This window comes from Gekko japonicus, unplaced genomic scaffold, assembly GCF_001447785.1.
Source record: "Gekko japonicus isolate JY-2015 unplaced genomic scaffold, Gekko_japonicus_V1.1 scaffold1469, whole genome shotgun sequence".
Lineage (NCBI taxonomy): Eukaryota > Metazoa > Chordata > Lepidosauria > Squamata > Gekkonidae > Gekko > Gekko japonicus.
This window is the reverse complement of record NW_015163133.1, coordinates 356,837-383,378: the sequence shown is the minus strand read 5'-3', so window position 1 is coordinate 383,378 and position 26,542 is coordinate 356,837. Positions and strand designations below refer to the sequence as shown.

Sequence of the window (26,542 nt, the reverse complement as noted above, 5' to 3'; positions counted from 1 at the left end):
GGGGGGGGGAGATTGTTTGTTTGTTTGTTTTTTCTGCGGAGGAATCAGGCAACCAGTGCTCAAGACCTCCCCGGGTTCATCCCTTGCCATGACCTCCCCCTGGCACGAGGCTGGCACCAGACGTCCTCGTGCCCCTTCAAAACCGCCCGAGCCAGCGCTGACCTTCTCCGAGGAACTCCCCATGGCCCTCAGAGGTGGCTCCAGGCCTCCCTCCTGTCGCCTTCGCCCCGGCCAGCTCCATGCTGGCTGCACTGAGGAGGAGGAGGAGGAGGAGGAGGAGGAGTTTCAGGCGCTCACCTCGGAGCTCACCACAGCGGCTGTGGCCTTCCCAGCTCCTGTAGGAGTGGAGGAATGTTCCAAAATGCACAGTGTGTGGGGGGTGGGGTGGGGGGGTGAGACAAAGGTTTGAGTCCAGACCAGGAACACCGTTAAGACCAACAAAGTTTTAGGACTGATAAGAAAGATTTAAAACAGCAGAAAGGATTTAAAACAGCAGGTTGCGCCTCTTTCAAAGGGTGGCTGTGGTTGTTTCTCTCAGCTCCCCCCCCCCCCCCTTTTTTAGAAGTGGAGTGTTCCAAAGAGCTTTTTCTTTACCCGGAGCAATAGGATGGAGTCCCGCTCTGCAGGTGGGGTGGGGAGCCAGGCGCTCGGAGGAGGCAGCCGCCCCTTCCCAAGCGGCTCCCCAGCAGAAGGAGCCCCACGGCTGCTGCCCACCTAAGAGGCGCCTCCGTGCAACTGGGCAGGCGCCGCCATGGAGAGTCAAGCAACAAGCACAACTTGGGGCAGGTTGGGAGCACGGGTGGCGGGAAATGGGGTCGGAAAGCATGGCTGAGACCACCTCTTTATTGGGGACAGAGTCGGGAGGCATTTGAAGGGGCCTTTGCTGTAAGTCGGGGGGCCCTGCCCCCAAATGCCCCACTGTAGCTATGGGCCTGCTCTGTTCCAACATCAACAGAACACTCTAAGTATAATCTTTAACCAGCCAATACACCTTAGCTAGATGTCCTGTGGCAAAATATTTAACATGATCACTTCCCCTCTCCCTATTTAACACGAGGGGACAATCCACTGGCAAGTTCTTCTGTGGAAGCCATGCGGAGTCCATGTGTAGCTCTAGAGCCTTTTGGCAGGGGTCACACTGGAGAAGCTCGTGGCGCAATGCACCCAATGTGTCATATCCGTATGTGTCTAAAGGCCCCGTCACTAACGGTGCCCAGGCTGTGCTGCCGGTGGCTTCCCTCACAGAAAGGCCATTTCTGACCTCAGTGTGTGATGAAGACTGAGACAGTACTATAGACTAATAAAATATTTTTAAAAAAAAAGAAAAAAGAAAAAAAAAGACTGAGACATGCTTGAGCCGCAGAGCATATGCTTCTGGCTTTAGAGAGCAATGGGGTCAAAACCCATTTCGTGCCCGTTTCCTTTCTGATACAAAAAGCACCAGTGCTGTTCCAGAGACAAGACCCCCCCCCCCCCTTCTCCCAAGCTAGCAGTTGAATGCAGCTGAACCAGCCCTGATGCCAAGTCTGCTTCTGGCCAGGCATCCATGTGCCCAGCTACCTGGAATGTGCAATGATGTGCCCAAAACACAGGTTGGAGGGGATTAAAGCATCACATCAGGACTGCCTGATTTTGCCATTTTATCCAATACTTGTTGGAGGAAGAGGAGATGTCAGGGGACATCTTGCCCTCTGCACAACATCTCCGTTGGGTTTTGCCTCCTTCCTCTTAAGTGGGCCTGACGTCTGGGCCTGGTTCGCAGCCTGTAGCCACTGAGTGACCCAACCACTGGATTCGGAACCTGCCCAGGGGAAGAAGTGGTGTTTTTTTCTTTGATTACTCATTGTATTTTGCTTATTTCTTCGTGAGGTACTGCTGTAAGTTGTACTGGGTCCCTGTAAGGGAAAAGAGCAGGGGAATAAACTAAAGTAAATTTACTTCTCTTCCTCTGGCATCAACAATGAGCACGTTCAGTCTGACAAATAAGAGGCTATTAGGAATCACCTCACACCCTTTTCGTTTTTAAAAAGAAGAGATGTTAAGAGGTTCGCTGACAAGCTAGTGGACACCGACTGCTTATAAAACAGTCAACAGCAAATGTAAACGCGAGTTGCCTTCCCGTTGCCACACTTTCTCTAACAACCGTACCTCACACCACAGTTCCTGATCTGTGTCATACGCATAGCTCTCAATAGCGCTGTGACTCTCCAGTACGCTATTCACTCGGAGATGGGTCAATTTGTCTGATGTCTTTCTCTTGTTCTTTCTCTTCGTCTGAACCTGCTGGCTCAAGGAAGGAGAGGGAGGATCCTGCTGATCTTCCGCTGCTTCTGGGTCCCTGTCGCTGTCACACACGGCGGCCTCTTCCGTATCTGGAATTTCATCCTCCTCCGCAGCACCATCATCGCTCTCATAATCAACCTGTGGGCGAGAGATGTTTTGGGTCTTTCACGTTATTATCAATGTACAGTTGTTTTTTACTGGCATTTTACATTATAGAAGTGATGGTCTGAAATACAAAATGCAGCCGTTCCCCTTCTGAACGAAGGGGCATGAAACGAGAACTCGGATGATCCAAGTGAGTTTGGCGACGGGATCGTGACAAAGCTGCAAGAGCAGCCCATAGGATGTCTACGAAAACCTACGAGATGGCGTTGGCCACAAAGAACGAGTTCTTCTCGACCTCTATCGCGTCCAGTCGCGCATGCCTGGCACAATTACTTAGGGTGATTTGGTCACTGACATCCCTGACTTAAGGGAATAAAAAGGACAGGAATTTGGCAAATGGCCATGAGGCATCTGCAAGCTTTTTACGCGGATAAAGTCTTGTCACTCCACCAGGACCTGCCTGCTAACACTGGTACAGTAAGTGAACTGAAGGCCCCTTTGGGCTGTCTTTGGGTTCAGTTTCTGACACATCTCCTCTGCTGACGCTGGCAGGATCCTGTGCGCTGTTAGACCAACCACGCGCCTCCTTGATCCATGCTCTTTGTAGCTAGTGAAGGCTGGTAGCAAGGGGATACAGGACCCGCTGAGTGAACTTATCAACTGGTTCCTAGTTCTGATAACAGCTGTCCTTGAAAAAGAGCAATTTCTGTCAAGAGCTCTCTCAGCCCCACCTGCCTCACAGGGTGTCTGTTGTGGGGAGGGGAAGGGACAGGAGTTTGTAAGCCCCTCTGAGACACCTTTGGGTAGTGAAGGGCCATGGGGTATCAATCCAATCTCTTCTTCTTCTTCTCTTGAACAACTCTCTTTTACATAGTTTTGTTGAATCACAGAAATATGGGAGCCTTCCTGTTCTCCTCAGGCGCAAGGCAGGGTCCATAACGGAGGACGTATGGGTAGTTGTTGATTTATTTAAAATATAATTTATAAGCCCGCTTTTCTATAAAGCTCCTCAGCAACCAAGGCAGGTAACAATGAAATAAAAGCAATCTGATAAAACAAATATTAAAACAACAGATATATAAAAATCTAAAAACACTTTAGTTATTTCCTCAGGTGGGTAGCCTGCACCTGGGCTGTACCAATTCAAGCCACTCACAGATATAACGCACCTCCTTACAAAAATCCAACGAACAACTCCTTCACACAGAAAAAAGGAGAATGACTCTAGCCTAGACTGGCACATTATTCATTATAAAATGTGCTAAACTACTCCTAAACCATGAAAAATCAAAAATACTTGTCTTCTCCAAAACTTGGAAACTATCTAAATGGACAATTGGAGGTAAAGTAATTGAGCAAGTTAAAATTTCAGATATTTAGGTTTACACTTCCAGTATAACGCATCTTGGTCTGTGCAACGTAAGTCAGCAGTAAACATGGCCAACATCAATGCTTTGGTCATCTGCCGATTTTTCTACACCAGAGGTAGTCAGTTCCTACCAGCCGCGTTAAAAGTCTTCAAGGCCAAAGTAATTCCCCAACTCTTGTATGATATTCCAATATGGATAAGGGCACTTAATGGCACCATTGAATACATTCAATCTAAATTTCCCTGAAAAATCATGAGAATGCCGCGCTGTGTACCTTATGCAGCCTTATGTCTAGAAACTGGGTGGAATTCTGTGGAGGCTGGTGCGTGGCTTACGACAGTAAGATATTGGCTGTATACAATGTAGACCCAGAGAGCTTTATACGACAAATTGCTCACAAAGTCAAATGTGTCTAACTGGCTACTACACATTGAGAAAAAAATAACTGCCGTGGGTATCCCACTGGACTCACTCTTCATGCTCCCTTTCATGGGCACTTTTCAGATAAAACGCAGAATCCTTGATACTGAAAAACAATGGCTGTGCAGCTTAGCCAACAAATCTTGCTCTCCCCTCTGCACTTTGAGATTTCCCTTAAGGCAGGCCGAATGGCTTCATATTTTTCTGATTTACAAGGACCACAACAGCGTAGAGCCTTCTCTCTTGCAAGATTCAATGTAATACCATCAGCAATCTTACATGGGAGATATAGTAACATAATATATACGGCTAGATACGGCTAGACTCTGCCACTGTAACCCTGGTTGTGTTGAGACAGTTTCACATATTTGCCTGCATTGTCAATTTTATGTAGATATTCGTTAAAGGTAAAGGTTCCCTTGCTCGAAAGCCAGTCGAGTCCGACTCTAGGGTTGCGGTGCTCATCTCCGTTTCAAAGCCGAAGAGCCAGCGCTGTCTGAAGACATTTCCGTGGTCATGTGGCTGGCATGAATAAACACCAAGGCACACGGAACACTGTTCCCTTCCCACCGAAGTGGTACCTATTTATCTATTTGCAATTTCTTGCTTTCGAACTGCGTTACAGATATTTAAATTCTATATTAGTCAACATGACAAACCTTCCTGATGTTTCAAAAGTGCATCTGCTTCTGAATGTTTCTATTCCTGAAATATCAGTGAAGGTAGCCATGTTCCTTCGATCAGCTATAAAGTTATGTCAGGAAAACATACTAAAGAGTAACATTCTGTAACAAATTATTGGATGCAACTTCATGCGATATTATGTAGTTTGTAAAATGGTTTCCTCTCTATATATATTTCTTTTTATTGTAATTCTTTTTTATGCCAATAAAGGCTAACTGACTGACTGACTGACTGACTGACACTAGCACCAAGTTAACTTTGTTACATCAGATTCCTACATATGACTATTTCCTAAGAGGTAAATTACGGCAGTCCACAACAGATAAATCAGTCTTAAGCTCCCTGTCTGGTGATGGTGAACACCTGATAAGAGAGCGGAGGGAACAGGATCACTGTCCAGTCTTTCTTTCACACTCTACTCCTCTGACTTACAGGTTTCGGGTAGCATTTATCAAGCATAACAGGGAATATGAGGAAGAAAGGAAGAATTCCAACCAAACAGGGCTAGTTACGTACGCCACAAAGACAACTGTTGCCATGTAAGTTGCCCAAACTCTCATGGCCTGAACTAAAATGGGTATATTTTCTGCTCTTGAATCTGATAGCAATTTAGAAACAACGATATCTGCTGAGGACTCAGTCCACTGTTGTGTCAAAGGTTTAATCAATTTCTGTCTTTCCTTATTATACCAGGGACATTAAGAAGAAGAAGAAGAGGAGGAGGAGAAGAGATTGGATTTATACCCTGCCCTTCACTACCTGAAGGAGTCTCAGTTTACAAACTCCTTTCCCTTCCCCTCCCCACAACAGACAGACACCCTGTGAGGTAGGCGGGGCTGAGAGAGCTCTTGATAGAAACTGCTCTTTTTCAAGGACAGCTCTTATCAGAACTACGGCTTGCCCAAGGTCATCCAGCCAGGTGCAAGTGGAGGAGGAGAGGGGGAATCAAACCCGGGTCTCCCAGATTAGAGTCCGTGCACTTAACCACGACACAAAAACAGAACATGTCTTAAGCAGATTCAATAGCTCCTAAACCACAGCTACAGTATCTATTTGAGAATGGTATGCCCAAGGTGCAGCCTTCAGAAACCACAGAAGGTCATGCATTTAATCTTGTGAGCATAACTGCTCATCTGTACTTTGGGACCGTTAAGCTCAACAAATACTTTGGAACTGTAAAGTTGGGGGGAATGCCCACATGAAGGGAAAGGCAAACCCACCACATGGTACTACCAGGAGTAAGGCTCAGAAATACAACAAGCTCTAGAAGGAAGCTCCAGGTGAGGGAAGGGGAAAATAGAAGGAGGCAAGCCATGTTTATTTCCTTCTGCTTAGCTATAAGGCAGGGCTGTCTCAAGTCATTTTACTGCCCCAAGTGGGTAGTATGGGAGGACAGCCTCGTGGTAACGGGTATGGTTCCCTCCACCCCTGATTTGGGGTTATGCAGTGGCAGCTAAGGTAGAAAAGCAACTCCTCCTATGCCATGCCTTCTGGGTTCCAAGAGTCTGGAAAGTGGTTCCGTAGCCAGTTACAGGGTTGCCAACTCTGGGTTGGGAAATACCTGTAGATTTGAGGGGTAGAGCCTGGGGAGGGCAGGGGTTGGGGTGGGGAGGGACCTTAGCAGGGTATAAGGCCATAGAGTCAACTGCCCAAAGCAGCCATTTTCTCCAGGAGAACCGATCTTGGAGATGGGGGTATAAGGCCGTAGAGTTCACTGCCCAAAGCAGTCATTGTCTCCAGGAGAACTCATCTTGGAGATCTCCAAGTGCTGCCTGGAGGCTGGCAATACTAAGGGGAGGGCCAGACCTGTAGGTTTGAGGGTTAGAACCTGGGGAGGGCAGGGTTTGGGGTGTGGAGGGACTTCATCAGGGTATAATGCCATAGAGTCCACTGCCCAAAGCAGTCATTGTCTCCAGGAGAACTCATCTTGGAGATCTCCAAGTGCTGCCTGAAAGCTGGCAATACTAAGGGGAGGGCCAGACCTGTAGGTTTGAGGGTTAGAGCCTGGAGAGGGCAGGGTTTGGGGTGTGGAGGGACTTCATCAGGGTATAATGCCATAGAGTCCACTGCCCAAAGCAGCCAGCAGAACTGATCTTGGAGATCTCCAGGTGCTGCCTGGAGGCTGGCAATACTAAGGGGAGGCCAGACCTGTAGGTTTGAGGGTTAGAGCCTGGGGAGGGCAGGGTTTGGGGTGTGGAGGGACCTCAGCAGGGTATAGTACCATAAAGTCCATTGCCCAAAGCAGCCATTCTCTCCTAGAGAACTGATCTTGGGAGATATCCAGGTGCTGCCTGGAGGCTGGCAATACTAAGGGGAGGGCCAGACCTGTAGGTTTGAGGGTTAGAGCCTGGAGAGGGCAGGGTTTGGGGTGTGGAGGGACTTCATCAGGGTATAATGCCATAGAGTCCACTGCCCAAAGCAGCCATTGTAATAGCTGGGAAATTTTCTGTAGGGGAAATGATGTACTGTGGCTGGGGAACACGGTGATTTCTGGGAGATCTCCAGGCCCCACAGGGAGACTGGCAACGTCAGTGATCATTTAAAGGAAGATTGGGATATGTATTTTGGCAACTCCAGTGACCATTTAAGGGAAGATTGGGATATGTATTTTACCTTAGGACACATTCAATGACTCCCCACAGCAGCAATAAACTGATTAGAATGTTAGAAGCAAAGGCCAATCAGGCCATATATGCAAATGACCTCTGTGTTCCGACTGGAACAGCAAACTGTTTAGAATATTGGAGGCGAGACTCAGGCAACGCAGCCAGTGGATAGGGACACCTTTTGAGTGACAGATCAGGGAGCCAACTGATTTGGAAGCACGTGGAAGGTTCAGGAGAGTGCCACTACCAAAACAGAATTATTACATAGCGAGATAATCATCAATCTTCCTACTTAGTTTTTTGATCGTTTTATGAGCTAAAGTGCTGCCATGATGACAAAAATGTACCATTTCCAGAGGCTTCTAGAAACTGCAAATCAACCCTCAGTCAATAAGTTCATAAACCCCTTCTTCACAGTCACACAACCTTTATTGGCATAAGAAGAAAATATACAAAAAACCTGAGAGGGATTTGAGGGGGAAATTAAAATTCTCTAATACAAGCGGCATAGCAAAACACAAGCAGTCAGAACTTAACTAGGAAGAGTAAGCACATAATCTTCCCCTATCTGGCTCTTTTACCACTTTTGGTTTCTATCTCTTTTGGTGCTAGAGCCAGAAACTCCGCCACCCAGTTGGTGACTGAGGAGCATTTGTCAGCTAACAAAGGTTCTATCCATCTATTTGATGCAAGATTGGGGATTGGGAAAAGTTGTTTTATCAGGCAACATTGGTGGGGAGCCAGATTTGTCAATCAAAGTAAACAAGTGCACCAGTGAGGAGGACCACCACCCTTCTTCCAAACAGGACTGGTCGTCTGCCATTGTTGAGTGGCAGCATATGAACAGCCTGCTTGTCTAACTAGTGCTCTTCAAGCAGTCATCTGTGCAGTCAACACTGATAGTAGCTTAAGCAGTCTAGACAAGAAGAACCCAATGGATGGAGAATCACTTCACCTTCTGGTGAGGACATACTGGCGTTGTCTGATAGAATTATCAGTCTAATGCTTAGAGATGCTTCAAGAGTGGTTAAAATTTCCAGTCCCTGTACCCCCCCTTGTCTCCCAGAGGAGAATTCTGGAGGATTGCACCAGCTATTTCGATGCGTTTCACTTTGGTAATCCACCTCAATAAATGTAGCTTCATAATTTAAGAGTACAAAAACTGTGTCCACGTGGGCAATTACCACTATTCTGGCCCCTTAATAATAGCCTTCATAACAGTAGCAATAAACGCCTCAAGCACAAGACTAGACAAACCAACCTCTGTTGCTTCTGAGAACCATCAAATTGATACTGGCCACTGTGAAGCTGCGTCTTATGAATGCAGTTCACCACCTTCTTCAAACTGGCATCAAGCTTACGGTAAGAGCTGTGCAATCAGCTGCCTAGGGTGAGCCTCCCCCTCCTCCCTGGCAGCCTTTAAGCAGCGTCTGGACAAACACTCGTCAGGGGTGCTCTAGGCTGGTCCTGCATTGAGCAGGGGGTTGGACTAGATGGCCTCTAGGGACCCTTCCCACTCTGTGGTTCTGTGATTCTATGACCTTTGAACAGCACACAAGCATCAAGGCACATGAGACACCAAACCTTCAGTACAGCAGTTCCTTTGCTACTTTCACAAAACACAGTTCTGTTTATCCCACCCCCATAGACAGGAGGGCTTTTGAATGAGCTCTTGCTAAGACAAGCAAGGAAGCCTCACCTCCTCTTCCTGCTTCTCCCTTCTTTTTGCATCTGTAGCATCAGCATCCCCTTCATCAATTCCACCGTCAAGAGCTCTCCCTTCTTCCTCGGCTTCAGGGTCATCCTGTGCCAAAACAAAGAGGGCAAATAAGTTAAGGGCTCCTAGATAGCATCGTTATTTTGGTCCTGTTTGTACTAAGCGAAATTGGACACCTATGCTTCCGCTAGGGTATGCTTCTTTAACACGCAGAATTATTTTTAGCAAATATCACTTCAGTAGTCAAAACTCCATTCAATATAATACAATACCAAAAAAAAGCAATGGGGAAACATCCTATGAATAAACCCGTAGTTAATTTTGTGGGAGCATATTAATAAGAGCGATCCCTTAGATCAGGGGTGTCAAACATGCGGCCCCCGGAGGGCTCCAATTAGGCCCGCACTGGAACGGGCTCTCTCCTGCTTACAGTTCTGTTGCTGCTGCTGCATCATAGCTTGCTTTGCTAGACTCTCTCAATCGCTCAGCCATTTCATGTTTTCCCCTGGGTCCTAGACTCAGAACTCTGAGCATGAGATTTCTGTGGTGAATGTCAATAAATCAAAAGGAGGTTTGCAGCTTACAGATACATACTTGAACAGCATACTCAAGATTGCAACAGCACAAACATTTTGATGCAAGAGGTGTCAGTTATCAGAGACAGCGGAAAAAAAATCTTGCAAGACTGCTAATGTTTTAAGCATGTTTTTATTTTAAGTAAAAAAAATATCTTTGTGTTTGTGTCCTTTATAAAGTTTATATCTCCGCTAGCTGGCATTACATTTTATGACACATATGGCCCGGCCCAAGAAGGTCTCATTTATGTCAGATCCGGCCCTCAGAACAAATGACTTCGACTTCCCTGCCTTAGATATTGTACACTTTGAGACTTGCAAAGGCCCTTGGCCAGGTACTTCACTGCAAGATTCCTGAGTAAGCTTAGCAATCATAGAATAAGAGGACAGGTCTTCTCACGGGTTAAAAATCGGTTAAACAACAGGAAGCAGAAAGTCGGAATAAACCAACAAGGGAAAGAGTTATGAGGTTCCACAATGATAGGTATTGGCACCTGTACTATTTAATTCGTTCATAAGTGTTGGGAGTGTTGCACAGGAGGTAAGCAGTGAAGATGCCGAGGCTGTGGATGATACAGGGGAGACCGGGACTTGTATGTGCTCCTTTCCAGTAACAACAGGAGGCTTCAACCCCCGCCACCAGCAGTGATAGACTGCTTTCTCCACAACTTACCTGTTTCTCCTCCCCATTGATCTGAACCTGGATTGAGGATTAAGCTGTTTGCTATGCTTCGAAAAACGTAAACAATGTAATGGGGTTTTATTCCCTCTGCTGATGCAGACAAGGGATTTCAGGTTAAGAAACTTTATAAATTTGGAAATTACTACAGTGCTAGAAGAGTTTAGCTTGGTGTTAAGGACAGTGAAAAAAGACTGTAGAAAGGAGATGATTATGAATCTTGGCTGGAGCTGTCTCTTTGGATTATTGGTTGATCCCCTTTGTGCTTGGAAATTTAAAGCATTTTGGATGATGCGTTTTTTCACCCTCTTGAATAGGTGAAGCTTTTCTTGATCTACACTGCTGAATTAATTATAGACTTGGACTATTTCTAGACCTTATCTGTTATTTGTAGCTCCTTATTAGGTAAAATGAATATAACTAGGCTTAAGTATATCTGGATTACCTAGTTAGATTTATTTAAGTGGCTTCTACTAGTTATTTCTCTATTTACTTACGCACACACACACATATATGGCACTTATATTTATTTTAATATCAATTTAAATTAATCAACTAATTGCACTTATCTGTTCAATTATTTATTTTATGTATACAGACATATATTGAAGAGGTTATGAAATATGGTAGCAAAAGAATATTAAAACTAATATTAGGAGCTACTTAATAAAGAGCATGTAATACGGGATACACCAAAAAGAGGTTTGCAGACGGCGTTGTGACACGAAAAGATTCAAAGCTATTTCAGTCAGAATTCAGTCCATTTGATAGATCTCTAACGGAAATTTAAGAAGATATATCTTTGAAAGTAGGAGAACTGGAAAAGTGACCCGAAATTTTTAGAGATAAAAGATGAATTACAAAAAATTCAGAATAATTTAAGTGTTACGAACAGTAAGATAGAAGAATTGCAGGAACAGAATAAAGAAGTTACTGGATGCCTAGAAAATACTTTTATACTCTTAGAAAAAAGATTTTAGTACATTACAAGAAGAAAATCAAAATCTGATGGAAAAAATTGAACAAGTGGAAAATGAAACAATTTAAAAATAAAAGGGTTGAAGGAAGGAGTGGGGGGATCTGATCTGAAGGTTGTTTTTTTTTAACAAACCTATTTGCAGGTTGTCTTAGTTGAGCTCCCAAGCTGAGGCCAGGCTAGATGTGACCTTCAGGATAAACAGTCACTATGCAAGGAAAAGAAATCTTCCTAGAGACATCTTACAACAGTAAGAAACTATGAAATTTCAACAGGGGCCATATTGCTGGCTGCTCTCCCATGGGGGTTATAATTTAATATTACGTGTGAAGGTGAAAAAATGAATTGGAAATCAGATAATTTATTATTGCAAAATAAAGAAGTGGATAGAATAAAAGTAGAAACAAAGTTCCCTTCCCCTCCCCACAACAGACACCCTGGGAGGTCAGTGGGGCTGAGAGAGCTCTTGACAGAAACTGCTCTTTTTTTCAAGAACAGCTCTTATCAGGACTACGGCTTGCCCAAGGTCATCCAGCCAGGTGCGAGTGGAGGAGTGGGGGAATCAAACCCGGTTCTCCCAGATTAGAGTCCGCGCACTGAACCACTACATCAAACTGGCTCTCATAATCTGGCACTACACCAAACTGGCTCATCATAAATACCAGAGTACCAAGATATAACACAGTATGTCAAAGATAGATCTATTATAGTAAAGGATTGATTCATATTGCTTATAATGTCTTATATATCCATGCCGTGTTATTGCACATCTATGTATCTTACTGCTATGCCATTAAAGGTATTTGGCTTTAATACAGTATGTAGCAGGGGTACACAATCTATAAATATACTGTCGAAGTCTTTCACGGCCGGAGTTCGTTAGCTGTTGTAGATTTCCCGGGTTGTGTGGCCGTGGTCTTGGCATTGTAGAACCTGTCGTTTCACCAGTAGCTGTGACTGGCATCCTTAGAGGTATGTGTTATACCTCTTTCTGTGTTACACCTCTGAGGATGCCAGTCACAGCTATTGGCGAAACGACAGGTTCTACAATGCCAATACCACGGCCACACAACCCGGGAAATCTACAGCCACTAAAGATCTATAAATACTTAAGTAATTTAATATACAACATGCAGTAGAGTAATTATTCCAACAGAGTCTTGGGTGGTTCGCTCCTGAGCAGTCTGAAAGCAGGTGGTGGGATTTAAAAAGCTTTCCTCTCTGTATCTTGGTGGCAGAATGCGGCGGGGGGAGGATCTCAATGCCCCACCCCCCCGCCCGGTCCTCCCCAGAGCCTCCCAAGGCAGTGGGTGCAACTCAGAGAGGACGAGACCTTTACCTGGTTCTCGTGGGATGCTCCACCTTCCCTGTCACCACCTGAATCCCTGTCATTTGCTCTCTGAGTACTGACACTGTTGTACGAGATCAACTTCGAACTCCTCCTCTTAATTGTTTCCAGTAAGATCCTGAAGAAACTGGGGGGAGGGGGAAAGAAGAGAAAAACACTCAATGCAAACTTGGATCTTAAAGCTATGCAATCCATGCCCGTCCATAATTCTGTAAATACAGAGGATACATTTAATTTCCCTCCTAACTTGTTTTCTGTAACAAAAAGTGGCCCTGCTTTTCACTCTAACATCCCCAAAAGACAATTTTCTCACTCCTCATCAAGGAAGCTGCTTTTAAAAAATGCAGAGGTCTTCTGCATCCTTCTAGTCCAGTTTGGTGTAGTGGTTAAGGGCATGGACTCTAATCTGGGAGAACCGGGTTTGAGTCCCCACCCCTCCACATGCAGCTGCTGGTGTGACCTTGGGTCCGTCATAAATTCTTTCAGAGCTGTTCTCTCAAGAGCAGTCCTCGAAAGAGCTCTCTCAGCCCCACCTACCTCACAGGGTGTCTGTTGTGGGGAGGGGAAGGGAAAGGAGTTTGTCAGCCGCTCTGAGACTCTGAGTGAAGATCCTACCTGCATGGCGGTAAAGGAAGGAGTGGAGGGGGGAGTGGTTTACCTGCCTCTGTCACATGCCAGTTTGGGAGGGAAATACCAGCATGCACCAGAAGGAAGGGGGAGTGCTCTGAGCACCTTGGAAAGTTCTAGAAAGTGTTAGGACCTTCGTCTCTGTGGCTGGCCTGCACATGCAGGCAGGGTGCCACATGGGACTGCACAGAAGCCACAAAGATGAACCACGTGCTGCTTTGGGGCATCCTTACTGGGGAGAAAGGTGGGGTATAAATGGTAGACAACACACAGAGGACGACATGCAAAAGGTGTTGAGTATGAGATGATGAAACAACAAAACGGGATTTGTTGTGGGTCCAGTGCTCTCCGCCATACATGTGCGATCCTGAATGAGATTGCTGATGACACCCTTATCTGGACACCTTGCTCCAGATGTTGTCCTCTATGTTCTGGGTCAATGCCCAATGGTCGTGTCAATGTCCGTGGGAGAAGATGAAACTGAATCCTAACAAGATGCTGGCTCATAATGCTGCTACTTTGGAGGGAACTGGGTTCAGCTGTCTCTGATCAACTCTGCTAAGTGTTGCTAGGAGTTTTGCTCTGCTTCTGGAGAAGCCGGTCAATACCGCGGCTAAAATGTGTTTTGTTCTGCTATTATGGCGGCTAAAAGGAAACCTTGGGAAATACCATCTTGCAGAAGGGCTGTCCTCTGAGCAAGACTGGAGCGCCTTCCTTTCCTCCCGCACCATCTCACGGGGGCTTTCCAAGTACTGCCATAAAATTTGTTGGGGAAGGAAATTCTCCATCCATTTTTGAAAGCCAGGTGGCACAGAGAAAGGAACGCCCCTCTCCCACTTCTACAGAGTCAGCAGGACTCTTCCATTCCAGCGTACTTGAAGCTCCTGTGGATTCTGCCCGCTTGCTAGGCCTGGCCCTGGCAAATGCACCTTGCCCTCTGGGACTCAGAAGAACCCCAGGCCTGTAGACCCCCCCCTCCCTGTTCTTGGGCCTCACTGGAGCACACTGGAGTTCTGGTGCCAAAAGAGATCTTGCCACTGCTGCCGTCCTCCCAAGCAGCGCTTTGGTGGTGTGAGTGAGCACAAGGCAGCTGCTGCTTGCCACGGGGCATCAGCCAGACCACCTCCTTTTCATCTGGCCAGGAGGTGCCGTGCAAGGTGGCACTGCAGGTTGAGCAAGCGGCTGGTTAGGAGTGACAGGCAGGCAAGGAGTTGAGCAAGCGAGCAAACAAGCAAGACGAGGGAGAGACCGGCATAGCGATGCGATGAAAGAGGATCTTCTTTCGCTCCTTAAAAACACATGGTGAGAGAAAGGTAACAAAAACAAAGAGAGGCACACAAGCAAGACAGCCTTCTAGCTCTGCGGGGAATAGAAGAAAAATCTACACAGTTCCTTCCTTCCTTGTGCGCCTCCTCCCAGGTGAAGAAGAGCTGAAGATCAGGCTACTTCCAGCCTCTAAGGATTATGGGTAGGAGAGTACCCTAGGAGAGCACCTTCCTCTCCTCAAGCAAAAACGTGTTTTGTTCTACTATTGGAAGAGCAGGTAAATATAGTGGCTAAAATATGTTTTCCCAGTTGTGCATACAGTACCCCAAAAGGCATTATCCCTTTTTGGAGGCAGCGAGTTGACAGCCATGCTGTAGTGATCTCACCACAAAACTGGGCGCCTCCCCGCCCTCTCCCCAGCTGTGGCATTTTCCGAAGAAGCATCTTTGGAAAGGTGACACCTGTATCCTGCCCCCTCCTTTTGAGCAACGTCCCACGCCCTGGAGGAAGAAGATCAAGCCAAGCTGGCAAAGACCTGTTCTTTCAGATCACTCATCTCAGGGACACCCGGGCAGCGAGTGGGACACACAGCTCCACTTGATACGAGTAAGTATTTCTCACTCGGGAATCGATTTCCTAGGGGGAACAGCTTTGGCAGATAGAGACATTATCATTTCCACCCCTTGCAAGCTAGAGTTCCCCCTTCATGTCTTCCCCCAGAGTAAACTTTCCAGCTGTCTGGGAGTAAAGATGTGCCTAATAGTTTATACCAGGGAGGGATCTACTATGAAACTACTGAGGTTTAGCATCGGGGCCCTGAAGCCAGTGTTCCCTCTAAGCTGAGTTGGTGTGGGGGGCAACAGTGGGAGGGCTTCTGATGTCCTGGCCCCACTGGTGGACCTCCTGATGGCACCTGGTATTTCTGGCCACTGTGTGATACAGAGTGTTGGACTGGATGGGCCTTTGGCCTGATCCAACACTGGCATCTCTTATGTTCTTATGTTCACTGTAATACGCTCTGTGTGGGGCTGCCCTTGAAGACAACTCAGAAATGTCAATCCACTTAGGAAGCCACAGTGCATTTGATCTCTGGGGCAATCAATCCTATTTTGAAATCTAATCACTTGTTGCTAACCTACTTCTGTGTTATATCAACACGCTGGTGCCTGTCCTTAAAAGCCCTTCGTGGCTTGAGACCGTGTATTTATTCATTTATTTTATACTCTGCCTCTCTCCCTAGTGGGGATCCAAAGCAGCTTCTAGAACTACCCTGTGGGCTGGGCTTGGCTGAGTGTGTGAATGGCCCCACAAAAGGAACACTCTCCTCCTTGGATGGGCCCCTGTAGCAGCTGCGTCCTCCACAGATGTTCCCTCTCTTCCTACATAGATAGGGCTTTTTTCTGTAGTCACTGCCATGTCCTCCCAGAAAAGGTGAAAAATCCAACCTTGCTGGCATTCCAGGGGGGTGAAAAACAGAATTATTCAGGAAGGGGTTTGACATTCTTCAAAGGGACATTTGTAATAAAGGACATGAAAGTTGTTGACTTTTTGCTGACCATTTCCCCAGAGCATTACTGGTTCTATTATTATAATGATGGCTGAATCTATTGTTTCCATTTTAGGATATTGTCCTGGATGTTCTAATATGTCCTGTGATTTTCAGCTTTGGGTCCCAACTTGTTGGGAGAAAGGAGGGCTTATAAATATTTTAAATAAATAAACGCATCATAATTATTCTGTAGATAACTCTGCAGCCTGAAGATGAAGTCCGGAGAAGGAATGGGCAAGAGAAGACACTGACCTTGTCTCCATAAAGTCCAAGATGTCCCTCGGCTTCACGAACATCTCTTCCCGGTAACATTCATATGGCAAAAAAGTGAATTTGATGGTATAGGTGCGGTGCTTGCTTAGCTTATTCTCCAGACATACAGACTCCCGAATATCCACTTTCTGTAACACCTGAAACAACAAGAATGTCTCGCCATTCCCACGCCATGCACATTTGCTTTGAGTATTGGGGCAGTAGAATTTTCCTGCGGGTGAAGAACGGAAGACTCTTAATGTTGTGATTAGTGAGTTGCTACAAAGGATACAAAGGACTCACCTCGCCTAAGCACACTCTGGTGAGCTGTTTCTTGAGTCCCTTCACCCTCTTGTGAGCCGCCTTGGTATTGAGCACAGGAACGCTCATCATCGGGGTTTTAATCTTAGCGCTGGCTACCATCAGGATCTCCCGCAACCTTTACCAAAGCATAATCAAACATTTAGCCACAATGATATTAAATACTTAGACATTTTAGTACTATTAAGAAGGCTGATGTTCCAGATAAGAATAAAGTCACTCAACTCAGTTACAACACATATCACCAGTTGATTTTACTAATGAGCTTCATCTCTCCATCAAACAAAGGATATTGTGTGTGTTCAACTTACAAGATGCTGCCCCTTAAATGAACAAAATCTCTCTCATTATATGAAGCACAAGAAACGGGATTAAGTGACACATTTCCGCCCTGAGCCTACGGGGAGGGCGGGATAAAAATACAAATAATAAATAAATAAATACCCACAAACTAGACAAGGATTGTTAGGATCATTATATGGCATATGACCCATGTCATTTCCAAAATTAAGCGACTGAGCATCCAGCAGCCAAGGATTTGGCTTACTTCACGGACCCTTTGGCTCCTGGACTACATTCCTCCGAGCCTTCAAAGCTCCCTTTCTTGTTTATTGGCCTGCTTCCCTTCAGCGGATAACCTCTGTATTTCCTCGGCTCTGTGGGCCCTAACCCGCAACCCTAACCTTGTTTTAGGCACCATTTTCCCCACTCAAAACCAAACTGTAAATCCAGAAATACTCTCTGATATACATTAAAATTTACTCCAGGCAATGAGTAACTCAAAAACTTCCTATACGTAGAAAATCCGTCTAACCTGTGAAGTGAGCGTCAGAGCCCAACTCTGTCATGGCAACTCCCCTTGTGCCCTCCTCCGCAGGGTGTTTTCTCTTATGCCAAAAGTATGCTCCTTTTCGCCCAGCGGCCGTGGGAAGCGACCTCACGGATGACCTATGGTGACCCCTCGTGGGGTTTTCAAGGAAAGAGACAAACCGTGGCGGTTTGCCGTGGCCTGCCTCTGCGGAGCAACCCTGGACTTCCTCGGTGGTCTCCCATAGCCAAGGACTCACCAAGGCTGATCCTGCTTCGCTTCAAAGATGTGATGAGAGCAGGCTAGCCTCGGCCACCCAGGCCAGGGTTTTCACCCAGTAAAGGTAAAGGTTCCCTTGCTCGAAAGCCAGTTGAGTCCGACTCTAGGGTTGCGGTGCTCATCTCCGTTTCAAAGCTGAAGAGCCAGCGCTGTCCAAAGACGTTTCCGTGGTCATGTGGCCGGCATGGCTAAACACCAAGGCGCACGGAACGCTGTTCCCTTCCCACCGGAGTGGTCCCTATTTATCTACTTGCATTTTCCTGCTTTCGAACTGCTAGGTTGGCAGGAGCTGAGGCCAGAGACGGGAGCTCACTCCGTCATGCGGCAACTCGGGTCTCGAACTGCTGAACTACCGACCTCCCACAGCCTGCAGTTCAGCGTCTTAACCACTTGAGCCACCGCAGCACCCAGTACAAGCGGCTTATTCCAGATAGCCTTCCAGACAGTTCAGGCCCACTAAATAGATGTCTTCCTCTGGACCCAAGTCGTACACAGCACACACACGAGAGCAGGGCATTAAGCACCAAAATGCATGGTGACAATGGAGCGTTACTTCACCTTGGGATACCGAGTGTGACATTCATTTCGCCTCGTCCAGCGAAGTGGAAAGTGTTGAGCGTCATCTGTGTGGAAGGCTCCCCAATGCTCTGAGCAGCGAGAAGACCCACGGCCTCTCCTGGATCGCAGAGTGACTGCTGCCACTTCAAATGCAGCAAGTCCCTTAATCTGAGGACACAGAAAGACATTTATGTCAGAAGCCAGAGCCACGTGCCCTGGGCTGTCTTCTTCTTTGTTGTTCTTTGTGAGTATAGTGAGCTGGGAAGTCACGGTGGGCTCTAAGCTGGGCTAGGGTGTTTCAGAGAGGTGGCTTGCTATGACCTGCCTCTGTGTCCTGGCCCTGGTATTCCTTGGAGGCCCCCCTTCCAGGTACTCGTCAGGGGTGGCCCTGCTGAGCTTCCGAGGTCTGACGGGATCGGGCTTGCCTGGGCTATCCAGGGCAGGGCCTCCTTGGCTGTTTTCTTTTTTTGGTAAACAAACTTTTTTATTTTCAATAGGAACTTAACATCCAACAATATTCATTTTCATTTTCCCTTTGTTTACCCCGTTCCCCTTACCTCCCCTTCCTCCTGTGGCTTCCCGCAATGCTTCCACCCTTCCACCCACATTGTAATACATCATCAGTTAAATCATTTTTCTTATCGCTACTGTCTCCAGATAACATCAATTAACCTAATATTGTTCTAAACATATTAAATTTTGTTTTACATCCCAGTTCTTTTCCAGATATTTTTTAAAGTCACTCCATTCTTCTAAAAATACGTCATCTTCCTTATTACTCAGTTTTTTTGTAATTTTATCCATTTCAGCCATGAACAGAACTTTTTGTATCCAGTCTTCGACCTCTGGCACTTTTTCATTTTTCCTTGGCTGTTTTCTAATAGAGAGTGAGGCGTCGGTGGATTGGCTGAAAGGAGAGTTTACACCACCAATCAGATGGCTGGACCGTCTGGCTGGCCAGCAGTCACCTCCTGTACCATTACTGTGTCTGAGCACTTCAACAGAATAGCTGAGTAATTAAGATTCCTCTACAGATGTTCAGACATAGAAGCCAGTGAGGGACAATTAAAAATGAATGTGAACTGTGCCGCTGAAGTGTATTCTCAATGACAGGTGATTTCAGATAGTCAGTGATGTCGGGAGATGCAAATACTCCCCCCCAACAGATGCCACTAGATAGGCACACCAAACAGCCTAAGTCTAGAGAAGGAGCTCTTGCGCTGGTCACATCATTCGCTTCATGCCCTCTGACATAAATTTCCACAGGCTGTTTCTGTTTGGTCAGCCGGAACGATGGAAGCACACGTCTGCGTTTCATGACGATGCAGTGCTGTGGCAGTAAGACAGTTCTTGTTCAGCCACGATTTTATGACGACAGCATTGCTGACTGGCAAAAAGCTCCTCTTCAGCTGTTACAGAACTCATTCTTGGAAAGTAAAGCTGGTTGTATGTAACAGCAGAGAATCAACCTAAACCATAAGTTAAAACTGAAGCAAGTAAACAGCAACAAAAATACATCCAAACCCCCCCCTTAATTATTATGAAACAGGGCTCCCCAAACTTTTTGAGCGTGCAAGCACCTCTGGCATCCTGACATGGCATAGTGGGCGCAGCTAGCCACAAAATGGCTGCCACAGCTTAACTTCAGTCACTCAGTGCAGAACCTTGTGCCGTGGTGGCAGTTGCTGCCAAAGCAACATGTTGGAAAAAAATCAGCGGAGCCAATAAAATCTCTTAATAGTCAATCAGAAGCCCTGCTGGGCAAAAGCCCCAAAGGGCCCCACCCACTTCCCAAAAACCCTTGGGAGCCAATGGGCGGACTGCTGGGGTCCCCCCCCCCCCGTAATACGAAACCACATTTGCTAATCCTGAAAATCTGGGCCTTCCATCCAGAGACTGCAATAAACTTCAGCTCCATGTTGGTGAGGCTCCTTCAGTAAACAGAACAGCATACCACATACTGGCAGTCTGATCAAGAGGGTCTCTGCTATGAATTTGTGATTCAATTGTCCTTCTTTAGGGCCATAATGGAACAAGTTATTTAACAGAGGCTGAGAGAGGGCATGTGAAACCTTGTACACCCCAAGCTAGATGCAGAGTAAATAAAAATTACCACCTCTCCGAAGAAAGTTCAGGTTTACAGTAGCCAAGTTTATTCGGAGTGTTCCATTCTGTGAGGAAATTCTCTACGTCCTTTTCAAATGTTTCTGACACCGATGCAAAATAGATGTCTGGCTGCCAGATACCCAAGCAAGGATCGGGACATTTTGCTGCCTTTTTCTGATACTTGCATCGTCTTGTCTCATTCAGTCCGTACCACCTCTCCAGCAACTGAAATTGATGGCAGCATTCAAAGTGCAGAGTGAGTCATTTCTCCGGTATTATATACAGATTCCATGCGTAAATTGACACATCAATCAAGTCAGTACTACATCTTATAACAGCAAATGTACAATAGCCTATTGTAGCATGAAGCAACTCATGTCCGTACTTGGGAGTCAACACAGCCACGAAAAAAAAGGTTCGCAATTAAAGAAAAAAATGAAGAAAACCTCAAGAGACAGCCTGACTGAGGTAGCTTACTGCTTTCAAGGAGCCACAGAATACTGAGGGAAGCTGAATGTCAGTTGGGAGTCGAAGGCGCTAACAGTGGACCATGTGGGGGGTCAGGATGTGAGAGGCTTACTTCCCGATCCTGATTTTCTTCCCCGCTTGCACCTCACCCCACAGTATGGTGATGGACAGGTAAAAACACCAGCATCCTCCCCCTTGCACTGTGCCACTCAGGTTCATGAACAGATGAGTAATCTCCTGCTCATTTGGCTCCAAACTTCAGCATTCAGGGCAATTGCTTGTAACATTATACTGAAGTTCAGAGCAATGCGAGCTAGTGGCTGCTCAGCAGTTTGGAGGTATTATGCTGGAGAGGGAGGGAGGGAGGGAGGGAGGGAGGGAGAGACCCCACCCAATTCCCCTGGCCCATAAACATATAATAACAAACTTGATGTATTCCAGAGGAATCTCTCCCTATGATCTCTTACATGCCCTTAGCTTGTTTTAAATATTTACAACATGTAAATATTAACAACATTTACAACATGTCAAAATTCCACGGCTAAATTAATGGATGGTTCCGGACCCAGTGAGCTTTTCATGCAGTAACTGCTCCATAATATCTACCTGAAGACAATATTCTTCAGCACACATAGAGCTGGTAAACAACGGAGTAAAGGTAATGAAAAGTTATTTCTTTTATGAACTACCATTCATTATAGCCTCACATTTAAATTCTGCATTAATGAAGATAGAGTCAGGTGGGAGCAGCCATGTTGGTCTGACGCAGCAGAACAAGTTAAACTTTGCTGGTCTTAAAAGGGCCACTGGGGAGTCAAATGTTGTTTTAAAATTCTGCATGAATGAAGAATTGTTATCAACTACTGTCTGAACAGTCCCTCTACAAATACTAAACAATTGATCAACATTTTGATTACAGCAGCAAAAGTTTTTATTGCTAAAAAATGGAAAGATAAACAAATACCCACTGTTAATCAATGGATCCATAAAATATGGGATTTTTTAAATTAGAACAATTTTCTATCTATAATACTAACGATCAAAATGAGTGTGAATTTTATAATCCATTAGACAAATGGAATCCTATCGTAGATAATATAACAATAGACAAATTCGACTGGGAAACAATTTCCAAAGCTAAATATAAGATTATGTTATACGGGCAATAATTGTAGTATCAGAATTTATTTGAGTGTAATACCAAAGAGTATGGTAAAGTTAATGGGAAAACGATGATATACATTTTTTTAGTTTTTGTGTGTATTATGTTTATATACATAACCAAAATACTATTATATAGAATTGTATTTGGAATAGGAACCTTAATACAGTAATGATAAATGTTACTTTGTTATTATGTTATCAAATATTTTCAATAAAGCATACTTTGGGGGGGGGGAGGGGAATCAATTACTGTCTGAATTACCTGCAGAGTTTTAGGCTCTCGGCCGTTCACGAGTTCTCCACTAGGGACCTGGGGTGTTCCACTCGCCAGCTTTTTCTGAGAAAACAGCAAAAAAGCTCCTTTTCTGCAAGGCTGCTGGTGCCTGATTCGCCATCGCTTGACAGAGCTGAATTGTTCCTTTGCATGCCGAGGATCTGTTTTTAACAGAACTTCATCTAAATGCTTAGATTTCTCTATTACCTGTAAGAAATGGATAACAAATGAACCTGTTTACGTTTGCTTATACAAATTTCACTGGGCCTCTCGGTGTTTATCTGGTTATGGATACGAGGTGCAACTGACTGCATCCATGTTCACAACCACTCATTCCCTAGAACGGAATTTTGTGATGGCAGGATTCCTGCAGTCCTTATTGCCGGGTGTCGGGACCTTAGTCTGGATAGGCCTGTGTCGGCCAAGTCTGTGTCAGCTATGGAAGGCTGAAAAATGGTGCTCCCCAGCATAGATGGAGAATCTGCTCTACTTGTCACAGTAAGAAAAAAAAAGCAGGTGGCTTCTTTGAGATTTGAGGCTCCACGGACAGATGGGATCATTGTGTGAATGGCTGGGAGTCTCCAGGAAGGAAGCTTCAGTGTCGCTGAATCATTAGAACACTCAGTCCTCTGATGACAAGTCCAGAAGATGAGAGGGAGCTTCTCCCTCCCGCTTTCTGCAGGCTGCTGTTTTTGGGCTGCCTTCTGCAGTCCTTTTAAGGTTAAAAGGGACTATGGAAGACAGCCCGAAACAGCTGTGCAGCAGGGAGCAACTGCCCACCATGCGGCTGTTTTTCAGCCCTTTTAAACTTTAAAGGGACTTCACAAGCCAGCCCAAAACAGCTGAGCTCTCCGCCACTCAGCTGTTTTTGGGCTTTCTGCAAACTCCATTTAAAGGGACTGTGGTCCTTTCAAGGGGCTTTGCAGGGCCATGAACAGCACAAACTGGTTCAGTTCGTAAATGAGCCTCCCAGTTCGGTTTGGGGTTTAGCCATGAACCACAAACCAAACCGCATTTTCTCGGTTTCTGCCCATCCCTAACAACAAGTACAATCTTAGTGAAGTTTCTTACACACCTACTTTATGAAGGTTAGAGGGAGAAAGACATAAAGGAGGAGACCTTTTTACAGGAGAGGAGAGCATCTGCCTGAGGATTCTGCCCCAGATCATACCTGCTGCAGTGCAAAAGGAGCTGAATATTGAGCAGAGCAGCAAAGAGATTCACAAGGGGATAATCTGGAACACCACTGCTAGGTAACGAATGTACTACTTGCAAGGAGACAATCCTGCCCAGCTGAGTATTCTGCCCTCACACTGCCCATTTGAAGGAGGTACACAGCAGTTAGGAAGACTATCACAGTGGATACACCATGCATATAGTTCCACAGCTATTCTGCAGAAGGTATCGGATACGTTCCTACATTTCATGCTAATTTAAACCACGATTTTCCAGCTGTCCACGCACAGAGTGGCAAGGAAGAGGATAACCGTACCCCAGTTCCAGGTGGAGAAGATGGTTTGCTCAGTTGATTTATTTATGCATGGAAATATTTATAAACCCACCTTTCCCCCCAAAACTGGGACCTGAGGCAGGTAACAGCAGCCTAAAACAATATTTAAGCAGCTTAGAAAGAACATCGAACAACGGTTACCTCCAAATGGGTAGCAGTGTGCACCATCATTTCATCAAATGACTCTGTTAAGGACAGCTCCAAACACTCTTAAATAATTATGTTTTACAACTCCCCCAGAAAGTAAGCTGGGATCTTATTGCAAGTGGGACCCTTTCCCAGATCTTTTACCTGAGGCTGAAAGCAAGCAGGAGGGGACGGCGAGGAGGTGCTTCTGAAAGGAAAGGAGCAGCTGCACACGCTCCGTTAGGGAGGCGGTTCTTCAAGCAGAACCCAGATGGCAGAAGGCACATGAGGTCCTCCCTCTAGTTCCCCACAGCAAGAAATCGACTCAGTCACTACACACTCTTAAGAGAGGTTCAAAATAACCACTTATGTCTTGTGAAATAACGCACCCTTCTAAGTACAAGATCAGACTCAAAACCCAATGAGGTGGAAGACAAGCAAGACACCTACCTTGTAGTTATCGACAATGAAAGGAAACTGCTTGGGTTGCAGGAACTGTATTTTGGGGACATTTAAGCCATCCTCTCCGTAGAGGAACTGCACAATGCTGCCATCGCTGTCTCTCACAGTCAGGTCATAATGAACGATCAGCCCTTCTAAATGCTTTATGACACACCTGTGCAAAAGAAGAAAGGAAAGAAAGGAAAAGACGACTGTTCCGGGTTTCCACCCAAAGCTATTTTTCCAGATGAACACTAGGGAATCCTGCAGGGCAACGTCTTTAAAATCTTTGGGGTGCCGAAGAGAGCACAGCGAGCCCCACAGGCCAAGAGAGGTGCTCATTAAGTCAATCAACTGTGAATCAGAGAGAACTCATTTGAGTAGTTCACCTTTTGTCCAAAAGCCATTTAGTGGCTGCGGTCACACGGAGCATTAGGCACGCTATAGAGACGTAAGATAGGCGGATTTTCCGGGCGCGATCTCACCGCCACATCTGGGAAGCGTAGAGCTCCCGTGGCTCAACCAAGGCTTCCCGCCGAAGATGCGCGGCAAAAAACTAGTACCTCGGAGATACCAGTTTCCGGAAACCGCGGGGCAAGGGCGGGCGTCTGATCGCGTTTACGGTGGCATCCGGCACCCACCCATGTCCCCTTGCAAACAGGTCCTTTTTTTCCCCCAAGGCTCCACGGATGCACACAAGCACCCAACGGAGCATGCGCACACTTCAGTTTAAAAAAGTAAAAAAACACAATAACAACCCGCGCTGCCCCGCTTCTTTGCCCGTGGTGTGATGGGCACCTCCCCCCTAGCCACGGGACCTCAACCGGACGTCTGATCTCGCAGTCCCGCGTTAGTTTGCCCCAGGGCAAACAGCCACGCTTCCCCCCGCATTTTCCAGCCCGTGTGACCGGGGCCAGTGATATGCAGTCTCACAGACACCCATGAAGTTGCTTTATACCAGACCAGACCACTGTTCGACTGAGATCGGTACTGGCTACTCAGACGGGCAGGGGCTCTCCAGGTTCTCCGGCAGAGCTCTTTCGCATCATTTGCTCCATGCAGCTGGAGATGCCGGGGATTGAAGCTGGGACCTTCTGCATACCAAGCAGATGATCTACCACTCAGTCGCAGCATCTCCCCAGAACCACTGTTTTGCATAAAAAATTAAGAAAGAAACTTTTACCTTTGAAGGTATCCAGATCGGCTGGTTTTGACAGCTGTATCTACCAGTCCCTCTCTACCAGCCATGCAGTGGAAGAAGAATTCCTAAAACACAATTACAACCTGTGTGAAAGAAGAAAGCACAGGCACGCAGCAGCAGCACACCATAAGGCTCAGTTGTGTCATGTTTGTGTTCTTAGGTTGTTCTTATGACCTTTAGAGAACGTGGCACCTTGTCTCCCTGGAAAGTTAATTAAAGTAGATGGTAAAGGTAAAGGTTTCCCTTGCTCGAAAGCCAGTTGAGTCCGACTCTAGGGTTGCGGTGCTCATCTCCGTTTCAAAGACGAAGAGCCAGCGCTGTCCAAAGACGTTTCCGTGGTCATGTGGCCGGCATGACTAAACGCCAAGGCGCACAGAACGCTGTTACCTTCCCACCGAAGTGGTACCTATTTATCTACTTGCAATTTCTTGCTTTTGAACTGCTAGGTTGGCAGGAGCTGGACCTAGAGACGGGAGCTCACTCCGCCAAAATTTAGCCTTTTAATTTGCTTGGGAAATTTTTTAATGTACACGTTGCTTATCTTTAAAACCATTTGGGGACTGATCATATTACCTAGAGGACAATGACATGTTAAAATTAGAAAGATTTATGAAGATTTATCTCAGTTTCTACCACTCTTTCTATAAAAAGGCAATAGAATGGGCAAATCAAGTTTTCTGCAGTAGTGTAGCTGAAGATTACATGAGGTAATGTGGGTGGTGACGCAATGTTCCCTCTAAGCTGCGGAGTCTTGTGAGCAAAAATTCTCCTCTGTGAGCTCCTGGCATTCAAATTGTGAGCGAGCAATTTGGCTACTGCATAAATTAGT

The 26,542-nt window shown here is 46.0% G+C and overlaps 1 protein-coding gene across 1 annotated transcript in view; it reads right to left on the bottom strand.

The window, feature by feature from the left end:
- POLR1A (polymerase (RNA) I polypeptide A) overlaps nt 1-26,542 on the bottom strand; it is an 81,608-nt gene that overhangs the window by 4,759 nt on the left and 50,307 nt on the right. Inside the window, exons 21-30 of the mRNA XM_015406947.1 lie at nt 25,696-25,778; nt 24,522-24,687; nt 22,424-22,642; nt 20,540-20,754; nt 18,424-18,591; nt 16,761-16,896; nt 16,458-16,615; nt 12,755-12,890; nt 9,168-9,272; nt 2,149-2,421 (exon numbers count right to left, since the gene is read on the bottom strand). Coding sequence (XP_015262433.1) covers nt 2,149-2,421; nt 9,168-9,272; nt 12,755-12,890; nt 16,458-16,615; nt 16,761-16,896; nt 18,424-18,591; nt 20,540-20,754; nt 22,424-22,642; nt 24,522-24,687; nt 25,696-25,778 — 1,659 coding nt within the window. The remainder of the gene's footprint in view (nt 1-2,148; nt 2,422-9,167; nt 9,273-12,754; nt 12,891-16,457; nt 16,616-16,760; nt 16,897-18,423; nt 18,592-20,539; nt 20,755-22,423; nt 22,643-24,521; nt 24,688-25,695; nt 25,779-26,542) is intronic.